The 27,882-nt window shown below is 36.6% G+C and overlaps 1 protein-coding gene and 1 non-coding gene across 3 annotated transcripts; one reads left to right on the top strand and one right to left on the bottom strand.

The window, feature by feature from the left end:
* Nucleotides 1-243: 243 nt before the first annotated feature.
* On the bottom strand, nt 244-22,046 carry LOC101855852 (sideroflexin-1). 2 transcript variants are annotated; one of them, XM_005092118.2, is made up of 10 exons: nt 21,969-22,046; nt 18,709-18,905; nt 16,622-16,792; nt 15,981-16,079; nt 15,468-15,543; nt 15,137-15,222; nt 13,907-14,034; nt 12,853-12,952; nt 9,632-9,679; nt 244-8,183 (listed from the first exon to the last, which is right to left on the bottom strand). In XM_005092118.2, exons 2-10 carry the CDS (start codon nt 18,867-18,869, stop codon nt 8,087-8,089), a joined length of 966 nt encoding a protein of 321 aa, XP_005092175.1. In that variant the 5' UTR covers nt 18,870-18,905; nt 21,969-22,046; the 3' UTR covers nt 244-8,086. The 2 variants fall into 2 exon arrangements, with proteins under 2 accessions (XP_005092175.1, XP_005092176.1); XM_005092119.3 differs by lacking the exon at nt 21,969-22,046 and adding an exon at nt 21,872-21,950.
* Nucleotides 22,047-24,358: 2,312 nt separating this feature from the next.
* Nucleotides 24,359-24,430, top strand: TRNAH-GUG. The gene has a single exon. It is a non-coding gene; the product is annotated as a tRNA-His (tRNA).
* The last annotated feature ends 3,452 nt before the right edge of the window (nt 24,431-27,882 follow it).

Genomic DNA, 27,882 nt, shown 5'->3' with positions numbered 1-27,882 from the left:
AAAGAATGCCTTTGTATGACATGCATTTAGGCGGAAATTACTGTACCTTCTACCCAACTACAATTCAACAAGGGAACAATAAACCTGATAAAGGAAGAAAAGTAGCAGACCACAGTTGCGTGCCCCCTTACTTCATGGCTCAGAAAAAGGCTGGTGGGACATGAACAAAGTATGACCCCAGAATGCCACACCAATTGCTGTCTCACTGGTTAAAACTAGTCTATCATTCAACAATGACACAGATTATCATTTCATCTCCCTTTATTCTATATATCTTGCAACATCTCAGTAAGTCGAAAGTCAATTCAACAAGAAAAGTACATTTTAAAAAATGGAAAGTATTTGTGCTTTGCATATCAAAGGGTTCTTATATTTTTTAAGTGATTTATTAGTAGGATCGGTAAAATAAGCTGAACTTTCAAAGAATATACATAAGGGAAAAAGGAAAAATCAGTGAAAAGGTGCTATTGTCCATTTTCTGAGCAGCTTTCAACACTGCACAAACAACAAGTCTATGTCTTGAAACTTATTTTCTTTCTGTATATTATTTCTTTTCAGAAGACATAAATAAAAAAATCAAGTTCTGTAAACAACTTGTAGAAATCTGTACAATCACTTTCGTAATTGAAAGAATTAAAACGATTTTTATGTACCAAGCAAACACTGTGTTCTCAGCCCATGCTGACTGTTTGTTTTCAAGCACACAAGTAAAGGCATGAATTTGGTACACAAAGTCTTTGTAAAAAAAATTATTAACTAACATATGTAGCTCCAAGAAACGCAAAAGATTAACTTGTTTAAATGTCAGGGTGTGACTTTGGTGGAACATACTTCTAACATTGGGACTATCATTGAGAGCGGGAATGAGTCAATCAGACAAAGGATAGAGCAAGAACCTTCAGCCGGAAGAGATATATGAGATGAACCTAGGAGAAGGAAACCTATAACAAGAATATAACAAGTGTAAAGAAGCAGTCATGATAGCAATGGTTAGAAAGGAAACTTGTCATGCAGAAATTGCTTTATATTTATTCCCTGAAACTTCCAATCTCCCCCTCCCCCCAAGTCAAAAGGAAACTTTCCACAACATTTTGCCCTCTATGCACTCAGATACAACATTATTTCTGCCCAGTCTACACGGGCATTGATTTTCATGTGTCTTATTTGGTTTGTACATTGAGCTTTAGAAAACAGAAGTACTTTTCTATGTGTTCATCTACAGGTAAAAGCACAATAAAAGTAACTTAACAAAAAACACCATCAGTGCGATCAAAATAAAAGGGTGGAGGCGACGACTGGTGGAGGAGGCTTAAAAAGTAGATAAAATTTATTGACTAACATGCAAGTTGAGATCTAGTGCTATTCAACAACTAGAAAGCTGGAATGAGAGATGAATAACAACAAAACAACAGGATATAAGTTATTGCATAAGATGAGGAACTTAGGTGTAAAAATGTACAATAGATCACTGAAAGCTCCAACAAAATAGAATATTATCTTATAGGGGGAGGGAAAAAAACTGGTCACCAAGATTGAGGTAACAGCATAGATTACTCACAAATTGATTCTTTGTATGAATAATCGACCAACACATGTCCTTGTTATTGCGAACCAACTCATGTCAACTTACATAACTTGTAAATTTGTTCCCTAAACATAGCATTCTTCAAAATGACTGACCACCACATTTGTAGTGATTGCTTCCTGAACGCAACTAGAATTTCAAAATTCAGGACACACCAACATATCAGAAAAAGAACAGAAAAACGCAGATATAGTACAAGTACAAGAGTCTGTCCAGAAACATAAGCTGTCAGCAAACTGATTTTTTTTTACCACCAGATTTCAAGCAACAGTGGCCAGGACAGCTACACACCACTTGGACTAACGAAAGAAAGCTCCATAAATGACTGGGTGGGAACAAAAGGCAAGAGTCAGTTTGAACCATATGCACTTTAGAGCTACATTTAAGGGATGTATGATAGCTTCTGTTGCTTAAGAACCACCAGATTTTAAGCTACAATTATTCGACTCTGGTCAGGACTCAAAATAAAGCGTGAAATTTAGAGGTTTAACACCCCTTGCAATACTGTAAGGTTATTTAGGAGTTGATGCCTCCGAATTTAACATCCATCTCCAAAAGGACAAAGCCAAGTGGGAAAAATGGATGAAAATAAAAACGCACTAAGGAGACAAACAAAAGGAAGCTATGTAAACCACTGGAAAGGGATGAAAGACATGAACCAATTTGAATCCTATGGACTATGGAGTTTCATTTGAGGGATATAAGTGTAAGACAGTTACTCTGAATCAAGCAGTAACAGACCAAATGCTGAGTGCCCACAAGCCCCTATTTTAAGCATAAACTCATTAGCGTCTTTTTATACCTTTTCTCCAAGTACTGATAATTTGGGGTCCAAAAAGGGTTAAGGGGTTCAAAGTTAGCTATAGTTAACAGCCAAGTCTGACACTGAAAAGTGTGGAAGTTAAAAGAATGATGAGACAGACTCAAACCCAGTTTGTGAAAACAAAACATAAAGTTGATAAAGATGGACAAAAATTGAGAGTTAGGAAGAGGTAACTAGTTGTGAGAGGCAATAGTTTAAGTTATAGTTAAACAAGATTCCCAAGAGAAACCGTTGTGGAGATTAAAGAGATGGAGTACTGGCAAAGACTACACTCAAAACTCTTTTATACAGATATCTCATATTCAAGACTGTCTTTGCAATGACATCCAGCTAGCCACAGCATTCAAGAATTCACTCAACTTTGAATCTGAAAACTGTTTTAAAAGAAATCACAAGCAACGCCAAAACAAAATTCAAAGTGAAGAAAGTTTACAATTAATTTTATGCATCATGTACAGGCCTGCGTTAGATCTTCTCAAGTGTTCGTTTGCTATACAATTATGAATACACAAAAAGAAAAACAATTTTGAAAATATAGTAGTAATATGAAGTCCGCATCCGACTATTGTAAAATTATTTACATCATTTGGGAGGTGAAAAAAAACTTAACAACCAGCGCATGTCATCTAGAAACAGTTATCATTCAACAAAAATTGATATTTCTTAAAGTAATTTAACTTTGTTGAAGAGGTTTATAGTATAGCTAGCTATATGTATCAATATTCTGTTCAGCCTTTCAACTCATGACATCCCTGTACCAAAAGAACAGAAAGCACAGAAAGCTGTAACAGTGGTATAATATATTATATTATATCACTCACCAAAAAAGAGGCACATATCTACAGATTTAAAAATACAAAAAGCATACTATAAAGAAGCAAAACGAAAAACCAGATCACCTTTCAAAATGACAATATAACTCACCCACAAGCCCTACTATAAGAAAACAGGTTATTGTAAATGTTTTACAAGCCATTTCATACAATTTAGACCACTTAGGAGAAGTCTACTATGACCCTGTCACTTTACGTCAACCCAAACTGAGGAGGAAACAGCATTCCAGCGAAAAGAGAAAGACACACAGTACAATAAAATAGACTACCTCCTACTGAAATTGTACATATTTTCCATAAAAAGAGAAAAAACTTTACACTACTGACATCAGTCTAATTTTAAAAAATTCTCTGTAATAATGCAGTTGATCACGTACAATACTGTAACAAATACTAAAATATACAAAAACATTTCAGCTTTTCACAGCATAACAAACTTTATCACACTATTTTATATGTAAGGTAAGTAAAATCGTTGTCATTGCAAAAATAAAAGGTAAAATGGACTGGGGTCTCCAGAGTCATTTACCTTTTCACACACCTTTAAAAACTTACCACTCAAAGAGCCACCTGATGCCATAACTACAAAAACATTGAAAGCCCAAGATCTACTAATGGAAGTTTACATCTCTCCACATTCACAGAATCTAGTAAACAAACACAGGACAATCATAAGCACAGCGAACACTGGGCAGCAGAAGGCATTTAAGGTTGTTTTTTTTCTTTAAATTTAGTTTACAAACCCTCTTAACATTTCAATTAAATGAATGTCGTCTGAATAACAAAAGACAGCATTTTACATGAATCAGTGAGCCCCTTTATGAAGTGATGAGTGATACTAATAGCTCTTCTTCAATGTATGGACAAACAGTTACCATGACTTTTGACTGGACTTGTTCATTGGCTGACATAAAAGTACACTATCTGCTCCCATGAAAACCTAACAGGCACCAGATCCCCTTAACATAACACTTCCCCCCAAAGGACACCGATCGGTGACGGTGTGATAGAGCAACAAAACTGTTGTAGCAATTATCTCCTTTTTGACATTCACACTAGTTAAAGTTATAATTTCCTTTCTGAATGGTTTGTGTGGACTTTGAGGTGAAAAATCAGTTTGTTTACAGCAACTGGAGTAAATTTTTTTGTGGAAAATGTCAAATAGACTTGGCATGAGTGCCGCTTTAGACTTACGCCATGATGAGAATTCGGGCGATGAATGTGCAAGATCTAATGTTTTCAGCTCTGTTTCTAATTTGTTTTTTGGTCACCATGCGAACATTCAATTTTCTTAACATGCTGAAAATTTCATATATTGGTAGGGATATTATTACCAAGATACAGGTATAGCACTTATGTACCGCATCTCCATCATGGTCCGTGAAGACAAGTATTGTGCGCGCTGCATGGGTGGAAAGTGTTAAATGCACAACTAAGTGCGATGTGAAGAAAGCCTTCATGACACTTTTATGAAATGGGTAAAGATGCCAACACAAATAATATAATAGAAAGCATGTTTTGGGTATTTTCCTTTCAGCACATTTTAATGAGAACAGTTACCGCTACAACCATCAAACAGCATGTTGTGATTTCAAATATAAAAATATCATTAAAAACTAAGAACAATCATGGAGAACCAAGTTGCGTCCAGTGTGTTTCAGACTACCAGAAGTTCTAGGTGAGAAGGAATGCCATTCTTGCAAAGAATACCCATCCATTTTCAAACACATGGAATGACTTATCCAACCTGACTTAGTAACATTTGAGCAGCAAATTCACCGGGGATCCCACTAAAAAGAGTGTTAGCAGCCCATCTTTTTCAGGAAAGTACTACTTACACATACCTTTCACATACAAATACACAAGTACAACATAAACCCGTAAATGTTAACTTCAAAAGTTGTTTTGACTATTTTACTATTTGTTCAAAGACCAAGGATCAACAGTCAGGATGAGTCCATTGCAGTCCCCCCCCCCCCCCCCCCCCAATCCCAACTGAAAAAGCACACCAAGAATAGAGCTTCTGATGGTTTCCATCATGAGTTGGTCTGTGATGCATCATGCTAGTCTCTGCACATCAGAGCACAGCCCAGTACCCCCTTCCCCAGAGAGACTTCAAGAGTGTAAGGATGATGAGCCCGTATGCTTCTTTCCCATATATTTTCTTTTACAATTTGTAGAACTGCAGGTGAATCAAGTGATAGTTTGCAGGCAATGTAAGCCCTTGTGGCAAGTTTAGTCTCTCATTCATCACCTCAGACACAGGCATAGCCATGGTACAAGGACCACTTTGGAAAATAGAAAAGAGAACTTGATACCGGGTATAGTCTAGGTCAACTCTGAGGATGCAAAGATCAATTTGATACCATTTCTTTCTTCACAATACCCTAAAAATAAAGCAACTAATGATCCTCAGTGCATTACAAAGCAGTTCTCAGGACCATTAGGAAAACTACCCTTGAACAGTGACCAGCCACATTCTGCAAGTGAACTTGTGCCAAAACTCCATCAGCAAATGAAAACAAGTACTGGTGAGCATCAAAACACTGAAACACAGACAGCCAAGATAAATATAATATCTCAGAGTCAAATCTAAACATAATCTCTGCCACCCACACACTGACAAAGCAAATTTTTCCTTCCAAATTCTCAGGTCAGCAACTTCTTTTCTTTCCATCCATGAGCAATATTGGCAAATATAAGTGCGTTAACAGGGAAATCTCGTGAAAGATGAGCAGAAACCTCACGAAATACTCTTTCTGGTCAATCTCTAGGCATGCTAGGCAGAGTTACAGAGAAATTTCAAAAGACAAGCATTAACCTCATGAAAAACTCTTTCTGGTAATCTCTGAGCTAAGTTGCAGGGAAATCTAAAAAAAAAAAAAAAAGAGCATTAGCCCCAAAGTAAACTTTATGTCATCAATCTCTGGGCTTGGTTGCAGCAAAGTTTCACAAAAGACGAGCATTTACCTCTTGAGAAACTGGTCAACCTCTGAGCTTAGCTTCAGGGAAATCTCATAAAAGGTGTTTATATCATTATCTATATATGAAAAACTCTTTCTGGTCAATCTCTGGGCTTGACTGCTGCTAAAATATCCTGAATAATATTTTATTCAACATAGAACAACAAAGTAAGAAAAAGAAACTATGATAGAAAAATGGGGTTCTTTCTCTTGTACACCTTAAAAAACACAGTATGTATATAGGTGTATATAACACCATTAAAAAAATATATGGTGGATCACGATTTTGAGAACTCAATTGCATTGTTCATACAAGACTTTTTTCAGATAATCTGTTGCACTTCTTTTAACATCAATATTGAGAAAGGTTAGAAAAGTAAATGTTTCCATTGACATAAATCTTTATAAATTTCACCTCCTATTTTGAGTATTCAAAACCCTCAAAAACTGAAGCAGCGTACAAAGTTAAAAGTGGTATCCCTTGTATTTAAATTAACAGCGTTTGGGACCATTCTATTAATACGTTGACATGTTGTCACCAAGATAATATCAGTTTACATTAATACAAACAGTTCTTAAAAAGACAGAATTGCTGATTCTTTTGAAGAATTGTACACTTAATTTCCCAGATTAAACCTTATTCAAAAGAGTATAGCAAAACAAAACAAACATTTACAACAATTACAAAGTGGTAAGAGATTCCAAAAGTTTTCAGATTTTGTATGCATGTTATTAATGCACAAAAAAGTCAACAATTCCATCCCCACAACGATAAGTTTAGAGAATGCCCAACAACCAAAACTAGTGGTCTGTGCATGCAGTCCCGCTGTTCCTTTGTCTTCCCCCGTACAAGTAACTAGGAACAAAGGCAACCAGTAAATTTTTACCTTCACTCTCACACACAGATCCACTGCATTAGGGGGTCAAACAGCTGTGCTTTGGGCTGCACATCACACATATGGCCACTAAAACTGTCACAAATCAATTATTTTCAAGAAAATTTCAAACCTAATTGCAAAATGTTAAACTATGGTGACAAGCAGAGGGACAAGCTCCCCTGAAACTTCCCACATTTTCTTTCTTTTTAACCCGAGGGGATATACCCCTCTTAAAAAAACCTGATTAGTCCAAAGCACGGAAAATTGCTTAGCAATTAGGCTTAGCATATAGTTCTAATAAAAAACATTTTGCCCAGTCATTAGAAATTATCTCAGTCACTAATGAGGGAGGGGTTCATATCAGACAACGAAAATGTCGCATGCAGCTAGTGGTGGTCCCTTGATATGCATATATTGGGTCAAGAGGTGGACATTCCTTACACTTTTGCGCCACACCATCCAAATAACAGATCAGTTATGTCATTTTATTTTCTATTATGTTAACTTTCAGTCAAAGCTTACAGTCTTAATCAGTTGTAGTCTTAGTTTGTAAAATTTGACATTTAATTTAGACCAAACAGACAAGCAGACCTCTTGTCAACTCTAATGATGCTTAACCTTTCTCCCCAGGTCTATAGCAACAAAATGCTCTGCAAAATTCATGAGCAATGACATCTACACAGCCCATCACGTCAATGTAAACATTCAACATTTAAAATTTGCTATCTATCACAAAAACAAAGTCATAAATCTTCACCCCTGGAAGACATTATTTATCCTCTACATTAACAATTTCATAACCAACAAACAGAAGTGCATTTTAGAGACATCTTATGCTCTAGTGCATTTCTACATATGATTATTCAGTTCTTTCTTTAACAAAGAAGAAAAGTATTACACTCACAATAATGGCACACTAAAAAACAAAAAAAACAAACAAACAAACACCCACGATGCAGATTGTAATTTCCACATTAGTTCACTTAAGTCCATCCAGAATGTGCTCAGAGTCCCTTGTTAAAGTAAACAACTGTAGGCGGATTTGGCAAAGCTTCAATCTTTTCTCGTACTCCAGACTCCAGCCGAGCGACAGACATGGAACTGAGGAAGAGTCGAATTGTTTCAAAAGATTGCATTTTTCTCTCATAAAATGTATAAAGTAATAATAACCCCTCCGCTTGAACAGTGCAAATGAACCAATGAGAAAAATATTACTATCTTCATCGATATTTATTTCAAATTCAATTACACAAGCACCAAAACGGCCATATCTTTTTCTAACACATAGGGCAGGAAATCGGTCATAGGATTAACAAAGTGCCTTTGTCTTTTATTTTAGCAAAGTAGTGGAGACTAAAAAAGTTCTAAGCAGACGTGGAAATGAAAATCAATCATAAGTGTAAGTCCCACTCCTTTTTTAGTTTGGTAGAGGTTTTACAGCAATCGCAACAGCATAAGGTCATATGACCGCCAGAAGATTAGAGGTGTTATAAGAGAGTAACAAATATAAAAAAGAAGAAGGGGAGATAAGGACGATAGATGTTTGACAGAAAAGAAGAAGCAAACCACACCAGAGCACCCACCAACCACCCACTAAGTCCCACTCCTTTCTAAACATTGAGTACCATGATTTAAAAAACTACATAGCATTAGATTAGCATGATTTCAATTTCTCAGTATCAACAAGTCTTATTTGTTCAGAAATCAGCCGCACAAGGCCAAATGTCCCAGCCTTAAATACAGTCAAACCTGCCATGACGGCCACCTGTATAACATGACCACCTGTTCAAACAGCCACTTTCCATTTCCTCCCTTGCGTTTTTTCTATATAATTCAACTGTGTAAAACGGGCACCTGTCCAACGCGGCCACCATATTATTTTATCACACAATCCCTATCACACCAAACAATAACACCTGTCTTAGAGTGCCACCTCTGTCATTGCCCAATGTTTTTGTCATAAATTATGTACTGGCCCCTGACATTTTGGGCGAGCCATCATAATCCAATCACCTTTCGTTGTTGTTATGTAGTCCCTCAACCAATCATGTTGCCTGGGCCCCTCCCACTGTTGACCAACATTAACAACAAATTTTCAGCTGCTGGTGAGTAAGCGTGTGATCCCTCATAACCAATAAACCCCACCCCGAACTCATACACAAATCATAAGTGAGATGAGTGATCACTGTTTACCCAGTCTGCAAAAAAGTAACAAAGGACATCAAAATGAACTTGCGACAGAAGCGTCACATGTTCTCCGAGTGGTGGCGACCCATGTGTTTGTTTTACCATGTCACTCGTCCTCGTCTCACACGTTTCTTTTTTTAGTCACCCTTGCACAAAATCAGTAACGACAACAATGCGGCTACCTTTGCTTGGGACCTCAGAAGGGAATGGTTCGTTTTCTTAATTTTGATCAATCCTTTTTGTTCAATCCTGCCAAAGACGGCCACCTATCTTATACAGCCACTTTTCTCGTTGACAATGGGTGGCTGTCTTACACAGGTTCGACTGTATCTATAAAAGAAGGGCTGGGGGATTTTTCTTACCTCTTCTGGGGGAAGAGTGCGCAGCATAGAGGAGTTGCAAAGGCCAAGCTGAAAGAAAACAGAATACATTTTGTTGAAAAAAGACTCAAAACCTGTTACATGACATCTTGGCTTGATTTTATGTATCATGTTTTGTACCAAAGCATAGTTTTTAGACCAGTGAATGGAGTAAAGAAAAGGAAGGGAAAGGAACCACATGATACACCACAGAAAAATTAATGCTTATGTCTCGCATAAATGTTCAAAAGCATTCACAATTTGAAGTGATTATAATCAACCTAGGGGCACTGAGAGAATAGAAATCATATCAACATCTTTCAATTTTTGAAAAATTGCAAAAGGACAAACACATTTCAATATAGCTGATTAGGTACCTTAGGTCCGGTTTTTACAGCATTGGCATAAAATATTTAGCTGTAATTTTTGCTCCTCAAAAACTTACCCACCTCTCATTACAAATAATGTTCTCGAATTTTCCTTTACTGCAAGAATTATATTTTGCTCTATACTTTGTGCATTTTGTTTTGTTACCCTTTCATAGAGTACGGCTTGGTTATTTCCACACAAGGTGAGGATTTTCCCTCCAATTATTCCCCTTCCTTCCCCCCCCCCCGACCCAACCCCCTGTTTTTCCGGAGAATAAAATTCTAAAACTCTTTAATTTCCTTTTAAGAAACTTTTTATCTTAAAAACTTCTACTGCAGGCTTGCCCAGCAGTCCTGTTTTTATCAACCAGTTATACATGCACTGCTATAAGAGATCAAGTAGACAGATTCTTATCTCAAGGTCAGAGACTTGACCTAGAAATTGCTCACAGGAAAACTTAGTATCCTTGAGAGTGACTAAGCAGAAACTAAATGCAGCAACATCCATTGCACATAGTAAGGATACCTATTGAACATAAAGGTAATGTTCTTAATACTGCACATCTTCACAGCTATCTCGTACGGCAAACCTTAAAAAAAAAATACCATACACCCCCCACCCATCCATTACCCCAAAAATATCCCCCCCCCCAAAAAAAAAAAAAACATGCACTGTTACAGACAAGGCGCTCAAAAGGGTAAGTAGCTGATTAGCTGTTAGACCAGGAACGCAACTCAAAAAAAAGAAAGAGGTAGTTAAACAATGATTCTGCATGATTTCGTATTAATGCTGCTTTGGACAAGAAAGAAAAGTAAAGCTGTATTGACCTTGGGCTGAGCACTGTCTAGGCACAACAAAGTAGGCGTGTTAAAGTGAGTTTTTCATATACTTGAACTGGAAAAAATGGCTCTTTAGAAATTAATACTAACAGGGTTGATCAAAAAAGCAATCATAAGTTAAATTGCAGTCTGCTTTCAAGCATGACAATCTTTATGGGTACAACCATTCAATAATCATGAAATTATATCTGTTGAACCTTATAATGCCAAGAAGAGCATTCCAGAAGACAAGATATCAGGAAAAATATTCTCTCCTTGATGTCCTATGGGTTAAAAATCAAAGAGAAGACCACATGGAACCAGGAGAGGAGTCACGGAAATGGATGTACAGAAAAGCGGGAAGACATGGAGTGACATCAAGCGACTCGCCCAGGGTAGAGAAAGGCGGAAAGTGTGTGTTCGTGGCCGATATACTGATCAAGGGTGAGAAAGGCAATGAGGATGATGATATGAATGAGAGAGAGAAAGAGAGAGAGAGAGAGAGAGAGAGAGAGAGAGAGAGAGAGAGAGAGAGAGAGAGAGAGAGAGAGAGAGAGAGAGAGAGAGAGACAGAGAGACAGACAGACAGACAGACAGACAGACAGACAGACGGACGGACGGACGGACGGACGGACAGACAGAGACAGACAGACAGACAGACAGACAGACAGACAGACAGACAGACAGACAGACAGACAGACAGACAGACAGACAGACAGACAGACAGACAGAGACAGAGATTGAGACACAGAGAGAAGTAGAGAGAGACAGACAGACAGACAGAGGGTGGGATGGAGGAAAAGAGAGAGGGAGAGAGAGGTAGAGAAGGAGAAAGAGAGAAAGAGAGACACACAGAGAGAGAGAGAGAGAGAGAGAGAGAGAGAGAGAGAGAGAGAGAGAGAGAGAGAGAGAGAGTGAGAGAGACCTGACCCCTAAACACCAGGATACAAGAGGACCATGCACAGACGAGACTCCTACAGATAAGACAGAGGTCAGCAAAAGTGGTCGAGGCAAAAACTGATAAGACCAAAAGACCTTCCACAGGGGTTGTAACACTTACATAAATAAGAAACCTGACTTGTTCAAAGAATGCCAATGTCAGCAAACTGCATGCTCATGAGATAAGCATTGCATGTAAGCAAAGAACTGAAATATTTCCTTCTTTTTTTTCTATTTTATGCTCAGATTTTTGGGGAACTTTTTTATACAGAAAGATAGGACATACTACACAGAATACGGTCAATGAACTTTCCACACTCCAATTTTATCTAGACTGCAGGAAAAATTTTTCAGACTGCTTTTTAGCTTTAGTAAGTGTTTTACAGCACTTGCAACACAATAAGGTCATATAAGTGCTGAAGACTAGAGGTGTTACAAGAGTAAAAGAAGGAGGAGAGATAAGGACGATAGATGTTTGATAGGAAACAAGAAGCAAACCACACCAGAGCACCCACCAACCACCCACAGACTGCTTTTTCAAATACAAAGTTTTACCAAACTTCTTTTATGATTAATAATTCTGACCACAGAAAGAAGCTACAAAGCACACAAATGTTTGGATAATATATTACAAAATAAACCTTCCTGAATTGGCAACTAAACCCAAATACTTTTACTTTTAGTTTTTATTAAAGTTTTAAGGCACTAGCAACAAAAGTAGGTCTATAAGTGCTGAAGACAACAAGTGTTACAAGAGAGTAACAAAAACAGAAAAGAAAGAGTTAAAATGTTTGATACGAAAGAAGGAACAAACCACATCAGAGCGCCTGCAAACTACCCAACCCCAAATACTGTTAAAAAATTTGAAGTTTTCATTCCTAAGCACACTAAAGCATTTCAATAGTGAGTTGGGTTGTTTTTTTAACATCATTGTCTCAAATAGGATGACAACAAAAACTATAAACAAAAGGAAAAAAAGAGAGACTGAACCCAAGGATCCCGAGGGAGCTCGAAAATCTCTTATTAAAATATCAAAATGTTCCAGATGATTGTACACATTTGTAATTTTTAAAATGGGGGATTTCAATTCATACTCACAAAACTCCAATGATTGACACTTGAATTGGAGCATTCAGCCACGGCATTCTTCGCAAGAAGGGCTTTTTGTCCAGATAGTTCATGATAAATGGAGGAATCACTGCAAAGCAGGCACAGGAAAAAGAACGTTTAACATGCCTTAACTAAAAGCCTTACATGAGCTCCTAAAGGCGTTGAAATATATCACAGGATTAGCAAGTATTGTTTTTATAAACAGTTGACAGGTATTTACTATGGTGTTTGCCAAAATATTCTACTGGGCAGCTTTGCATTTTTAATGTTTTTCTCGAAAATGAATAATTAGTCAATTTGCCACCTTATAGTATTTTATTCATAAACCTAAAGATTTGGAATTATGCATTTTCGTCTTTAGACCTTCTTTATAATATTTTAATAATTTGGGCATACCCCGAGGTTGAAACAAAAATGCACCTTTTTTTCTTGTTTCAATTTGTGATTTAACAACTTTTAAACTTTCCCTAAAGTTAAAAAAAAAAAAACTTCATGACATGAATCAGACTGACTAGCCTAGAACATTCCATCAGAAAACTTAGAACCTTCTACGATATGAAAGCCCGACAAGTAATACCAGACTGCGAAACTACCCCCCCCCCCCAACCCCATCGATCACACTTAAAACAAATTAAGACGTGGGCTGCTTCCATTCAACCTGCTGGCTCAATTTACGCTGTGCAAGAAACAACATCATAGCAGTAACAGAGTCATTTGATTTTTTTAAAACTTTCCTATACAGGAATCAAACTCCATCTTTTGCAAGAAACAGTAAAAAGCCGAACCCTGCACAACCAACATCTTCCCCAATGGGTACAAAACTAGGCTTTGCAACATCCTTATTTAAAATAAAGGCCAGCCAGACCTGAGCACCAAATGTTATTAAATTTCCAGAGACAAGTTAATCATGATACTATGCAAAACCATACTGGCCCTGGATCTAAGCAGAGAAAGGTCTCTTTGGACTCTGCCTTACAACATTCTGGGATGTGTAATACTGAGTTGAATGTGATAAACCATTGTCATTTTCAATTAAACTTACTCATTCCTGGCATGGCCATAATGATTCTTGACACAACCACCTGGGATATAGCACTGGAAGCTGCCCTAGTCGACTCCCCAACTCTGTTGCCATTCTCGTCAAACACTGGTATACCTTCCATTAATTCCCTGAAAGAAAAAAGAAAAGTGAAGAGTAAATATCTGTAGTTTTTTAAAATCTAATACTGTCATGGTGGATCATTCCCTCCTCACACACATTCGTAATATCATAAGTGGATTGCATGAATTTTAACAAACTAACCCCAGTCAACGATCAGAACGCTTCGCAGCAGTGCTGTAACAACTCAGGAACGAACTATGCTTCACACTCACCTTTTCAAATAAAAGTAAAACACTTTCTACGGTTGTCTGTAAAATTTCTGCATGCTATTGCAGCCCACCCCCCATAAGAAACAATAGTCCATCATGTCTTCCACTCACAGACAAAAACATATCAGTATCAGAGCTATCCTTCTCCTTCAGAGACTAGACACAGAAAAGACAGTCTAAGAAACACACAACAATTTAAAAAGTACTGCAATTATCTCTTTATGGTATCAGATCAAAGGGCAAAAGCCCATGTGTCACTAACCCAATTACACCAACAATACAATTGCAGTTGTAGTATATTATGCCTTACTTTTTATCACTGCATAACCAGCACTGAGCAAACAGGCCACTGTTTCTCACAAAGTTTATGTAAATTCAGTACTGATATTGTCCACCATACACTGCACATGCCTCACTCAACTGCAAAAGATTTACTACACTATAGATCAGATATTATTGTCCTTGGCACCAACATAATTAACTTCACAATTTAATGTTTAATATAATATAAGTACAGTCTTATGCAGGAAAACTGCCAACTTTGGGTATTAACATGTAAACAGAACAACATATTGTGACCTCAGTGCTCTCTTGTCGTATCTCCATTTTTTTTAACAATGAAAAAAGTTCATAACAAAGAGTGAGCTTTGAAAGAAGTCACATTTTCAAGGTTTAAAAAAATGGAGATACGACAAGAAAGCACTGAGGTCACGATATTGTAATATTTTTTTATGAAAAGAAGGGTCCGTCATCAAATTTATCAAATGAAATATATTTTTGATGTGCCTTCTACAAGGAACTCGATATGATCACACTGACTAACACAGGATAGTCAGGGAATATTCAAATGGAAGATATAAAGATTATGTAAGGTATGCAATGTAGAATACTTAAAGCTTACCGGCTGCGCATGCAGGGAATATTGATGCAGTTGGCAGAAGCAACAGCAGCAAAAGGTACAAATCTCCCTACCAAGGCGGGCAGTTTCTGAAACAAAGTCAATTTACAAGTTATCAGTGGTTTCAGACACAATTTTGACAATGAAGGAATTTGTAAGTACAAAAAGAAAGCACTTCCAAACTAAGTCAAAGTGGGCAAGTTTTCAAAAAACAGCACAGCTGTTACAGAGATAGACAAAAAATAACCAGCTCTGACCTTATGCAAAACCAGGAAGACTAAAACTATGCAACAGTGCTACAAATAAAAAGTAGACAAATCTGTGTACACATTACCTTCACAGCATTATTCAGTGTGAGAGCTGTGGTGACAGCTCCTCCTGTGGCCAGCACATAAGATACTCCAAGCTGCCTAAGGTATATCACAAGTGGAGCAATTTGTTAAAAATGTGTACAGAATTACATCCGAGAGTAAGTGTCCACAATAAGTTTCGCAAACTTGTTTTTCTCAAAGTAAATCATAAGAACACAACTTAAAAGTCCTTTACTGTAGCATAAAAAGTGAGTTCTAAAAAAAACCCACTAAGCACCTTCAAAGGTGACTTGATTTGATAAGATAAATTCTCAAATTCTAAATTCTATTTCATTCCTTTACATGCTTAAAAAATCAACTCATGAAATGGTTAATTTAAGAGAGTAACCAATTGATCAAAAGAGAAAGTTTCCAAAGTGTTCAAAACGTGTATTTAAGAAGTACAAATATCAGTAATATAACTATTCATAGAGAAACAAAACCCAACATGTATGGTGAGATTACTTTTATCCTTTTGAATGATGAGCTTCACTTACTGAGGTGATACAGGGGTATCTCCACTACGATTGGTGTAGTTCACAATAGCGTTGAAGGTTTGGTTAAACCATTGCCAAAAGACAACAGCTGGTGTTGTCCTGAAAAAAAAATTTGAATCGTCAGTAAAAACCAGGCAGTGTTAATAAAACTCTTAATTAATCAAATAATCCTCAGTTCAAATGCACCTGGAGAAAATGGGGAATGGAAGATCCTCAGAATCTATTATCTTTTTACTGAATATTGTAGGGATACCTTTCAAACAAATTTCCAAGATCATGAAACAGAGAATATTAGACATAGAAAACGAAACTTATTTTCTTATATCTAGCGTAATTCTGACAATATACTTTGGACTTCAAAAAGATAAAAAAGTTGGCATCCTAACTGAAAAGTTGAATTTGAATACCTGCCACAGCTACATCACTCTCCTTTTATTCAAAATCAGCAAGAACAGATATAAAGTTAGTTAAGCTTTCATATTTGGAGGAAACATTAGCATTCTACTAAAACTTATTTTAAAAACAGGAACAAACTTCTTTAACAAATTGCATTTTTCAACGGAATACGCTATAGAACAGGTTATAACTATATGACTTATATCATTACTGAAACGGCAATCAAACAGAAAATGTTTGCTTACTTGTAAAAGGTCATCATGCATCCTGTAATAGTCATGTTCATTGGCACCTGCGCTGACATCCTTCCAATTAAAAACATTTTCTCCTTGGTATCCGGATGAAAAGCAGAGTCGTACAATTGTTTTGCCCTCCATAGTTTATCCTCGGTTAAACCCTGAATAGATTCCCCTTTCCTGAAGGAGTAAACATTAACATTAAGAGATGAGATGAGAAATTGATATTGGTCTTTTAACACCTTTGCCAACTACGAGTATAGGACAGCACTAAAATGTGATGCCTGCATTAAATTAATAAAACTAATGTCAATTTTAGAATTTTCAGAAAGTATGGTTACTTCATACAGCTACCACTGGTTTAGTCTTTTTTTATTCAGACTTCTTTGTCTCCGAGCCACTCAACTCGCAGCTGATAGACAATTTATCGCCTCAGAACCATTTTGTCCAAAGTGCCCTCTTTACTTAAGTACACTTTGGACAAAATAGTTCTGAGGCGACAAATTGTTTCTCCCTGCAATACCCATCGGTACCAGGGGAAGGAGAAATTAAAAGAAAGTTTAAGTATTATCATGAGGAGTGAGGATTTGAAGAGTATCACCACACTTCACAAAGTTATTGATTTGGCACTGCTGATATTTCAATATTTAACATATTACTGATCCTATTCATCTGCTACAGCTCAATAAAGTGGACCAGGGTCTATCTTAAGCCTGCCCAGTTGACTAAAAATTACTTCCTTAAACATTTTACTTAATGAAAATCAATAATCAGCTCTGATTCAATTATTTTCTATTTATTTCTTAGCTTTTGACTCCCTCATTTTGAAACATGACAGTGTCATGAAGACATGGTTCAGATTTTCACTTCACAATTCTTATCATATTAATTTGTTGTTTCGTTAACAAATTGACCCAGAATTTCACCACACTTATACTATGACCTCTAATAGATCACAAACGTTTTAAAAGATTTGAATTTTTCTCCACAGACTCACAAACATTTGCTTGTCATCAAAGAGGACTAGGTACTGATGGGAGAGTAGAGGATATACATTGATTCATTAATCTATCAAATCAAGAACGCTGGTCACAAGAACTAATGATTGTGCTGGAGTACACCCACAACACTGAAAAAATTACCATCATTCTACTATATTGGATGGAAATTATGCTGACAAAGTAAAGTGTGGTTCATACTGTTCAAAGAAATCACTGAGGCCTGGCAATGGTAGAACAGCTGTGATGGACAGAAGTATTATGGGCGATAACACTCAATGATACCACGACTGTCTGTGAACAGCAAAATTTCATGTGGTGATAGAGCATTAAACGTGTTATTTTATAACATCACACAAATAAGCAAAAATCAAGTTAAGTTTACCCACATCACATTCCGAAGTGCTCTTAGGTTTTTTATTTGGAGCTTTTTTTTAGCAAATAGTCATGCAATCGGAAAGAGGTGCATGATATCTCAATCATTATCACAAAAAAGCAAAAAAATTTCTGGTTCTAAAACATAAAACCTACATAAAAAACAGCTCACACTTGCATAAAGAAAAATTTACATTTCATTTCAAATTCCATCAAGAATGTTAACGAACAGGGTATGTGCCTACTGATGAATAGCATTTATACTTCAAGAAAAAAAAAATACGGGAGTTGCGACTTTTTAATAATTTTCATTTCGAAAAATGTAACATTATACTTTAAATCAGTGAGAACAATTCATAGGCTGAGAAAAATTGGGAATTAAAATGTTAGACAGAAATCCACAATGATAAGAATAAGATAGTTCAACCTATAAACACCTTACATGTCACAAATACCTTTACTTTATTATTACAACTAACAATATACCCAAGTTTCAAATTAATTCTCTCTTAAAATAATAAAAACTGGCAAGAAAAAAAAGATAATCAATTTAAAAAAGAACAAATTACCAAAAAGTAAAAGATCAAATCCATGTTCAAATAAAAACACCCAGTCTGTGGACAGCAAAAAAATCTTTTTTTAAAAACATTGTGGCTTTAAAATGACTATCTCATCATCAGTCTTGTCATAATCTACAGAAAACCATGATTTACAGCAGCCTACCTGTATTTCTCTACGATATCTTTGGCTTCATCTAAAGCTTGGCCAGAGACAAATAAATTGAGTGGGTTTGTTGTGATGAAAAAATGTTTAGCCCTTCCTGCATATGAAGACTGATCATAACGTGGTTCCTCAATATTGACTTTCAGCACACTGTCAGCCATGATGTAGTTTTCTTTATCCCAGAACTAACACTTGATCTGCAAATCAGACATCAAAACATCAATATTAGCATTTCAAAGACACACAACTAGTAGTTCAATGATGGGTACTGTCCAACTAGTGTGCGACAATATCGGTTCAAACAGGGTTGGGTTGATTTAAATCAGTTGATTTTTTTTATTTAAATCAACTTGATTTTTTCCATAAAAATCAGTGATTTAAATCACTTTTTTTTAAATGTATTCAGTTTTTACATATTTGAACATTCAGAATTCCTTTCCTTGGTTTTATTAAACAGATATAAGGTTTAGTAGACTAATATAATCATGTTTAAAAGTCTGCTTTCCCCCTTGTCACTGTAAAATGTATTCAATTGACTTTTTTTTTTCATTATTGAAATTAACATTTTCTTTTTCTTTTTAGACAAACACAAGCGTGCGCACACACACACACACTGTAATAAAATGCAAGTTTATCTATGCATACCCCCCCCCCCCCTCTTCCTTTTAGACTGACATTTTCTTAATTTTTTGTCTGTAGCCATAATTCACTGAGAGAGAGATATATATATATATATATATATATATATATATATCAGATTAAGGCTTTCTTTTGCGGTTGCTTAAATTAATCATTAGTTAAAATAAAGACAATGCATTTTGTACTAGAAGAACATACTTTTAGCAACCAAAAATCCCAAACTGTGTCGACATTTTGAAAAAAATCAAAAAAATCAAAAAAATCCGATTTAAATAAAAAAAATCTTGATTTAAATTTTTAAAATCGATTTTTTTTCTTTTTATTTTAAAAAATCAAAAAAATCACCAACCCTGGGTTCAAAACATCTTATCAACGAGTTTAAAAACATGCGCTAGCATAAGTAAACCCTTCAACTTGTACCCATAATTAATATAAATGACACTTTCTCTATCTGAGGCCAATTCTGAGAGTTTTGCTTATGTATGCAGTAATTTCTTTTTTGTTAAATAAAAAAACAAAGCGATATCTAGTGCTGTATTTTGCTCTTTTAAAGAAACAACCCTTTGACTTTAATATTGATGCTTGCAACCACCTATGGATTAATTTGTGCCCTCTCACATTTGAGCTCAAACCTTTTTTCTAAAAATATACAGTCATATTGTTAAAATTATATTTTCAAATAAAGTACCCTCATCAATCAAAATCAGGAATATCTGAAGTGTGTCATGTTTACCTTTAGAAATGAAATGCATTTTATATTCTACTCTAGTCATTCATTCTTCAAAAAAAGAGTCTTATTTTTCACGACAAACAATAATCGTAAATTAAACAACCAAATATAAACATAATATTTCTCATAAAAATCCATTGCAAATTCTTTGAAGGCAACTTTGTCAACACTCAAATACATTTACTATCGTTTTATTTTTTCAATTCTTTTAGAAAACACTGACTTGAAAACATACAACAAATCCAATTGTAGAGAGCACTGAACTGGGCATAAAAGCATCATTTTCTTCTCCAACTTAAAAAAAATAGTTTTTGAAAGGGTCTGTATCTCGGTTTACACTCAACAATCATACTTCAGGTACACTGTTCCAAAAACCATTATTTTCAAACTTGGAAAAACAACAATAAATAAGTATAAGTGTACTGACACAACTAATTCAACCAGTGATCTCAAATATGGTAACCAACCAATAACAAAGGAAAGAGTGTTGACCACACAACATTGACAGGTTGTTACCCATTATTTTGGCCTTATTCTGTCCACAAACAAAAATGCATTTTTACTAATACTGAACTTCATCAACCATCAGGATGTTTGTTAGTACGATTACTTTTTCTTTCAAAGAAGAAAAAAAAAAACCTAATAAATTTTATATCTGTCAATCAAGTGTCTCCTTCCTGAAGGATGCAGAGCTCTGTGGCAGGATCAAATTACCAGTGACAAGCACTGAACTGACACATTAAATGTGAGCTGGGCAGCAGCTGTGACTTTGTGTTTTTGTGTATGTTGCACATTTGGAAATGAGCAGCACACATGGCATGGATGGGTCTAGTGGAGAGATGGAAAGGAAGAAGCAAACAGAGGGAAAGGTCCACTCTATGAAAACAAGAAGACAACGGGTATGGTTGGGGGATGGAGATGGGTGAGACATTGGGAAACAAACTTTTAAAACTTTAAACTGTGGTGGTGACCAAAGACTCAAAGAACAGCTGGGGGGTTAGATTATACAGGTACAGGTTTATATTGTACAATGTAACAATGTACTTTATTTTGAAATAAATGGCTGTACGAATAATAAATTAATGAGTGTGGTTGAGAATATTTATATGTAGCATGCACTTGTTTCCGATGAAAAACATGAAAACTTTTCGATACGTAACACTATAGCACTCGGTCCCCCTGTAGTAGCCTCAATAATTACAAGGCAGCACAGATGTTAACTTTTCTAATTAGGTATCACGGAAAAATTTCAGACTCTCACTCAAATTTGAACTTGAAACTCCTACAGCCTACGTGCTGGACAAATTTGAAATCGACTGTACAGTGAAAACTGGGTCATAACTTGTCCTGCATGTGCACTGCTGGGATGTGGGAGACAGCTTTTTAGTTATAGAATCTAGATCTATATCTAGATTCTACTAGATCTAGATCTAGATCTAGATTCTAGAAAGGCCTAGACTTAAATATCTTGAATCTAGATTTAGATTCTAGAGTGAGATCTAAAAAAATATGATTCACAACAAAAGTCTCAATTATTAGGCCTACTACTAATCAATTTGGGGTAACAGGACGGAGATCTAAAAGGAACCTGGAGTCACATGAATCACATGTCACATGCTACTCGAGCCTGCTGAAACTGAGGGAACAGGGTCGTCAATATTGTTGTCATTGTCCGTAAACAATTCTTTCAGCTTTTGTTAGGCCTACAGCACACCACAACAAGCACAAAGTCAAAGGGTTGAAATCTCTCTCAGTTGCAAACTAAATGCACCTTGCTCTCCATGAATTACATACCAAATAACTTTGGGAGCGTCATAAAAAAAGACTAGAATCTAGATCCACGCCAAATGCATTCAACAAGACCTGTAAATGTGATGATGAAACAACTTACACTTTCACACAACAAGACGGGCGAACTTCACAACAACTTCAGCAGCAGAGTGCAGGCAGGCAGAGACGAGAGACTACTAGGAGGGACCAAACTTTTCACAGTAGTTTCCCTTTCAATCGAACTTTCCCATATGAACTCAAATCGACCCCAGTTTCTCCAAGACTACAATTTGGTAAACTAGATGTAAAAATAAAGGGAAATAAAACTTAGGTATAGCCAGAAACCGGAAGCACCAGGCGTTAACAGAAAGACGCTCTCTTACTGTACAAAGATTTTTAATTATCGCTTTTCGAAAGTTTCAAGGACTCGTATTATCTTTCACAATCAGCTCGGAGACAAAGGAAAAACTACTCTTATCTATGATTTTACTGTGTTTTATTGTCAATTAACCAATATAAAAACAAGCTTTATAAAAAGCAAAACCCAATTCATTTAAGGATAGAATCATTTTTTTCTGCCTTAGTACTTACAATTATAGCCTTATTTTGAAAGCAAAAGTTAACACCCAGACTTGACATTTTTGACTCTTATAGAAAACGTACCGTATTGTATATTTTTAAAAGTATTATTTTATTTTATTTTATTTTATTTTATTTATTTACAGGGTGTATTTTTTGTTTGTTTGTTTTTCGAGGGAGGGGGGGGGGGGCGAGATATTGGTTCATATAATATTCTATTTTCTTTTGAAGACTATAACCACCATTTTAGCTCCCGGATATAGAAAAAGTTGCTTTTTTTGAGGAGGTGGTCGTTGGTTTGGGATAGGATTTTTAAAACTTTTTTTTTCCGGTAGTCAAAATATTACCATTACCCGGTATATAAGTGAGAAATGCAAGATGCGCCACAAATGATTAAAACGATTAGATAGGACACTTTTTCGGTATTCCCTTGGCTCTTTAGATTAAAACTATAATCTAATAACTAACTAGAAATGAAAGATTATCTATTCCTTTACCCTCATTAGGTGCATGGGCCTACCAGATATAATGTAAGACACTGGCGACCTTATCGTTCTCCATTCATTCGTTTGATGCTCTGAAAAAAAGTATTATCCTGATCATCTTTCGCTACGTCTCCCGCATCTGCATATCATGTTTTGGCTCTACAAGAGGTTCTATTTCCACCTCTGCCTCGTTTGCTTTTAATTGCCAGTATATGAGTTATAGGAGTTCAAGGCATTATATGTCTCTAAATTTTAAGTGTCTCAAAAACTGCATTTCCTGACTGTTTTATCAACTAGCAGCCCACATATTATGGAGTTCTTCAAGAACTGCCACGCATTTAGTTTTCTTTTCCTTCCAAGAAATTCTAAGCAGTCGTCTAATTAAGAAACCACATTACTGTTGCTTCTATTTTATTTTCACAACCTTTATAATTGATTGTCCAACAATCACAGCCGCATATAGAAGGATTGAGAATTATATGATAGCCTTTCATTTTGGCAGTAATTGATCATTGATTTCAATTGTCTTTAATTTTCAAGATTATAAGCTCTTTTTTAGAAAATACTTGCAGGCATACATTATGATATGTGCACCATATTGTATCCTAGAATCAAATTTGTTTGATCTTTTCATATTTGCTTATGAGAATACAAATAGGACCCATTATAACACACACACACACACACACACACACACACACACACACACACACACACACACACACACACACACACACACACATACACACACACACACACACACACACATTATTTATTTATATATATATACACACACACATACATATATATATATAGGATATGTGTAGGTGAAGGTATAAAGATATATAAATGTATGTATATGGTAGAAAATGGAAAGGGGATCTAAATGCTAGCCATTTTACTCGCGTAAATTTATAGAATGAATAAACAGAAAATTTAAAGGACATTGATGATCAATCCACTATACAATAAATTAAAAGAATGTTTCTTACATTATAACCTCTCTTCGTGCAAGAATGCTCATAGAACCATACAAATGGATGTTATCAACAATTAAAAATTAACGGTGGGCCTACTGGTTCGAAATTGCTGCCTTCCGTCACCATACCGCTTGCGCCACTCGATATTCCCCAGTTGACAATGGAACCAATCCACCCTTATATATATCGATGGTCCCTCTAGCAAAACCTTCCGGCTTTTGGAATGAGAGCGAGGCACGGACTATTTTTAGAGAAGACTCAATAACGGGGGCGTAAATCGAATGCTGAGATTGCATAAATGGGATGGATTCGGCTCAGCGTACAATTGCAATGAAAGATTACCGTTATCTATCTTAGTTTTTCTTTTAAAAGAGAAAAAAGTGTGGGGGGGGGGGCGCAAAACAAACAGAAACAATTTGCTGACAATAAAATCATAATAAACGCCCTCCGCTGCAGCTGGTGTACTGGCCGTGATCGTATAGTGGTTAGTACTTCGCGTTGTGGCCGCGACAACCCAGGTTCGAATCCTGGTCACGGCATAGCTGTGATGTCTCGCACGTCCCAACCAGCTTTTTTTCGTGTTTGTTTTTCTTTTGCTTCTTCTTTTTATTTCTCAATGAATCAAAGTTCATGTAGACCAAGGAGTTTACAGTAGTTAAGTTCTAAACTCCTTGACGTAAGCCTATATAATGGGTTTTTTAGGCTGCTGTCCACTTTCCGTCTCGTTTCAACAGGAAATGTCATACGCTAGAGGGGGGGGGGGGAGGGGGAGTTGCCAGGGTGTATTTGTTCTTGTTTTTTTTAAGATCGTTTTTTTTTTTTTGTTGCTTTTTTACACTTTACTTTCTTTCTCTCTCTCTCTCTCTCTCTCTCTCTCTCTCTCTCTCTCTCTCTCTCTCTCTCTCTCTCTCTCTCTCTCTCTCTCTCTCTCTCTCTCTCTCTCTCTCTCTCTCTCTCTCTCTCTCTCCCTCTCTCTCTCTCTCTCGTGTGTGTGTGGGGGGTCCTCTTGATCTCTCGATCTCCCGATCGTGCCTGCTCCAAGCAAAAATAAGACTGGTAATGATTTAATGCACAAGACTATACTCGCCTAGGTTCTTCTTTCGTTATCAAACCAAGGTATTGCACGATGACAAGGCCCCATAATATGTTATATTATATTCCGGAACGGTACTCAAGTAGTCTATTCATACTTTACTTACTATTCTCCCCATATACAGTCGGGCGCATAAGGCGGAGACTAGACATGCAGTCGACGCCACGCTTGTCTGGTCACGTCCTCCAATTTCGGCAAATCAAGGCCCTGTGATTGCCTCATCCCTTATTGTGCCTCTATAGCTTCCAGTTGGTCTTCCTCGTTTTCTGTTTCCATGTTTCCAATACGATGTCCTATATAAGGATAATGCATTCTTAGAATATTATGTATCTCCATTTTCTCCTTTTTATGGTTGTGTTGATATCTTAAATTCCAGCTCTTCCCAACACTCCATTAATGTGTAATAAATTATTCTTTTCTCTGTTATATTATGTCCTGCATCATTTTATACACTATAAGGACAGAATGAAAACAAGACTCGTCAACTTCCCAACTGTGAAAGACTTACGAGTCTTAATAAGCAATCACTTTCTAAACGACGTAGTATAGGTGTTAGGATTTTTTATTGTTTCTCCGAGGTTGTCGGGGCAAGTCGAGTTCCATAATATTTTATGAACTCGCAAATTAAGTGGAATCCAGAAGTTTATTAAATTAAAATGCGGTCAAAAATGTGTGGCGCAAAATTAACTTATCCCAAAGATCTCTTGAGCGGGTGAATGCCACCCATACTTTGCACACTAGTCTGTATCAATTTGTCTTAACTTAATCACATTTTTACACCACAACTGAGGTTAGATTTTTTTTAAAACTTTTCCCATTAATTTATATAAAATACTACAAATTTCATTTACGCGGAAAATGAAATTATATACTGACGAGCAAAAGAAAGTGGGCACCCTACGTTCTGTGCGCTATTTCCGTTCTTTACCTTAGTAATTCCGTATTGCTAATGAATTTCGAAAGGCTTGCAATTTTTTCAATAAATGTTGACCTAAAAAACAAAACAAACAACAACTAAGAAAAACGATCAAACGCACACCTTTTATTAGAAATCAATAACACTGACTCGAATGTCCAAAATCCCGGAATTAGTAACGGGTGTAACTCCCACCAGCATTGATGACTACAGTGCCTCTCCGCCTCATGGATTGCACATGTCGTTGGATAAATTGCTGGGGAATACTATTCCAAGCATCTATCAATGATTGCTGCAATTGTGGGATTGTCGTTGGGGGTGGCCGAAGGGTGCAAATTTCCTTGTCCATCTTGTCCCAGAGGTGCTCAATCACGTTTTAATCTGGGGATAATACTGGCAAAGGTGATATAACACGTACGTCATTTTTGTTGTAAGAATCTCTTGGTAACAAAGGCACAGTGTGCTGCTGCATTGTCCTGCTAGAACACAAGATTGTTCCTGTGGCGAGCCAGAAACGGCAGAAGGTGTGGATGGAGAACATCATTGGTGTATCTCTGGGCAGTCAGATTACCGTTGATAACGACTAGATCGAATTTATCAGTACTCATTATGGATTCCCATACCATAATGCTTCGTTTGTCAGCAACAGCACTGACACACAGGGGTAAATGACGTTCATGACGTCTCTGGTAGACTTTCTGCCTTCCATCGAGGCGGTCCAAAAGAAATCTGGACTCGTCAGAAAACATCACTCTGTTCCACTGGCGGTTTAGCCATCGCCGGGGCATTACGTGCCCAGTTGAGTCTGGCATGATGGTGTCTTTGGGGGAGACGAGTGCGTCGAGCTGGGGGTCGGGCAACGATTCCGTGGGCTTCACAGAATTCTAAGATTCTAAGTGTAGAATTCTGTGGTGGGCTTTCAAGCGTCGACGAACGGTGAAGCGGCTGATTGGTCTATGCCTGTACGTTCTCTCTGACCGTCTAGGTCTATGCCCTGGCTATTCTCTGGCAGTTTTAGAAGCTGTTTAAAACCGATCCCACAAGTGTAGAACTCTGATCCGATTGTCTTCAATAGCAGTAGTGACACGAGGACGACCAGACTTTGGAGTGTCACCAATCGAACAACTTGCTTGGAACCGTATCCTTAGCTTTTGGATAGTATCTCTCGTCACATTGAAAGCTATAGTGACAGCAGAAACCGTCGCATTAGCTCTCAGCATACCAAGAGCTTCATGACATTGCGCATCACTAAGACGAGACATCGTATAAAACAAAATTGAAAATTAAAGTACAAACCCAAAACTTTTGATGGCCTTTTCTCTGACGCACGTTGAAGTGTGTAACGAAAAAAGAATAAAAGTAAAGGGATTGTAAACTTTCAAGAAAAAACGTGAAAACACGTTTTTGGCCAAACGTGTTGTAAACACTTTTTACAACAACAAAATAAACAAATGCTGTTCTGACCGACTTTCTAAAGTGACTCAAGCCCAGCATGATGTCAATCGCCAAGTCAAAATTCGCGAGACTAGGCTACTCATACAGCACCGATTTGCAAACTGCCCACTTTCTTTTGCTCGCCAGTACATTATTATATTGTTCATAACACTTCCCGCTTCTCATATACTTTTTGCATACGCATATTATGGCTTTTACGTGCCAGCTCACTTATGATCCGCTATTTTAATGAGAAAAGTAGTTATACAAGAAATTAATTTTATAATGAACACTTTTTTCACGGAAATTTCTCAAAACATGTGTAGTCTAAAGAAAATCTGGCGACTGGCGATTCGAAAAACAAATGACAGATCCTTTTGAGAGCGATATTGTCCCAGCTGTAAACCTTTTAAAATCAGTAGAAACCACCCACTGGGATTTGTCATTAGTAGGATTTTTCTAGAATTATAGAGCTAACAGATGCATTACAAAAATATTGATCTGTTAAGACAAATTGAAACATATCGCTGTGCAAAAGCTGGAGAGTT

This window comes from Aplysia californica, unplaced genomic scaffold, assembly GCF_000002075.1.
Source record: "Aplysia californica isolate F4 #8 unplaced genomic scaffold, AplCal3.0 scaffold00041, whole genome shotgun sequence".
Classification (NCBI taxonomy): Eukaryota; Metazoa; Mollusca; class Gastropoda; order Aplysiida; family Aplysiidae; genus Aplysia; species Aplysia californica.
The sequence above is the reverse complement of the archived record's forward strand: the minus strand, read 5'-3'. Positions and strand labels throughout refer to the sequence as shown.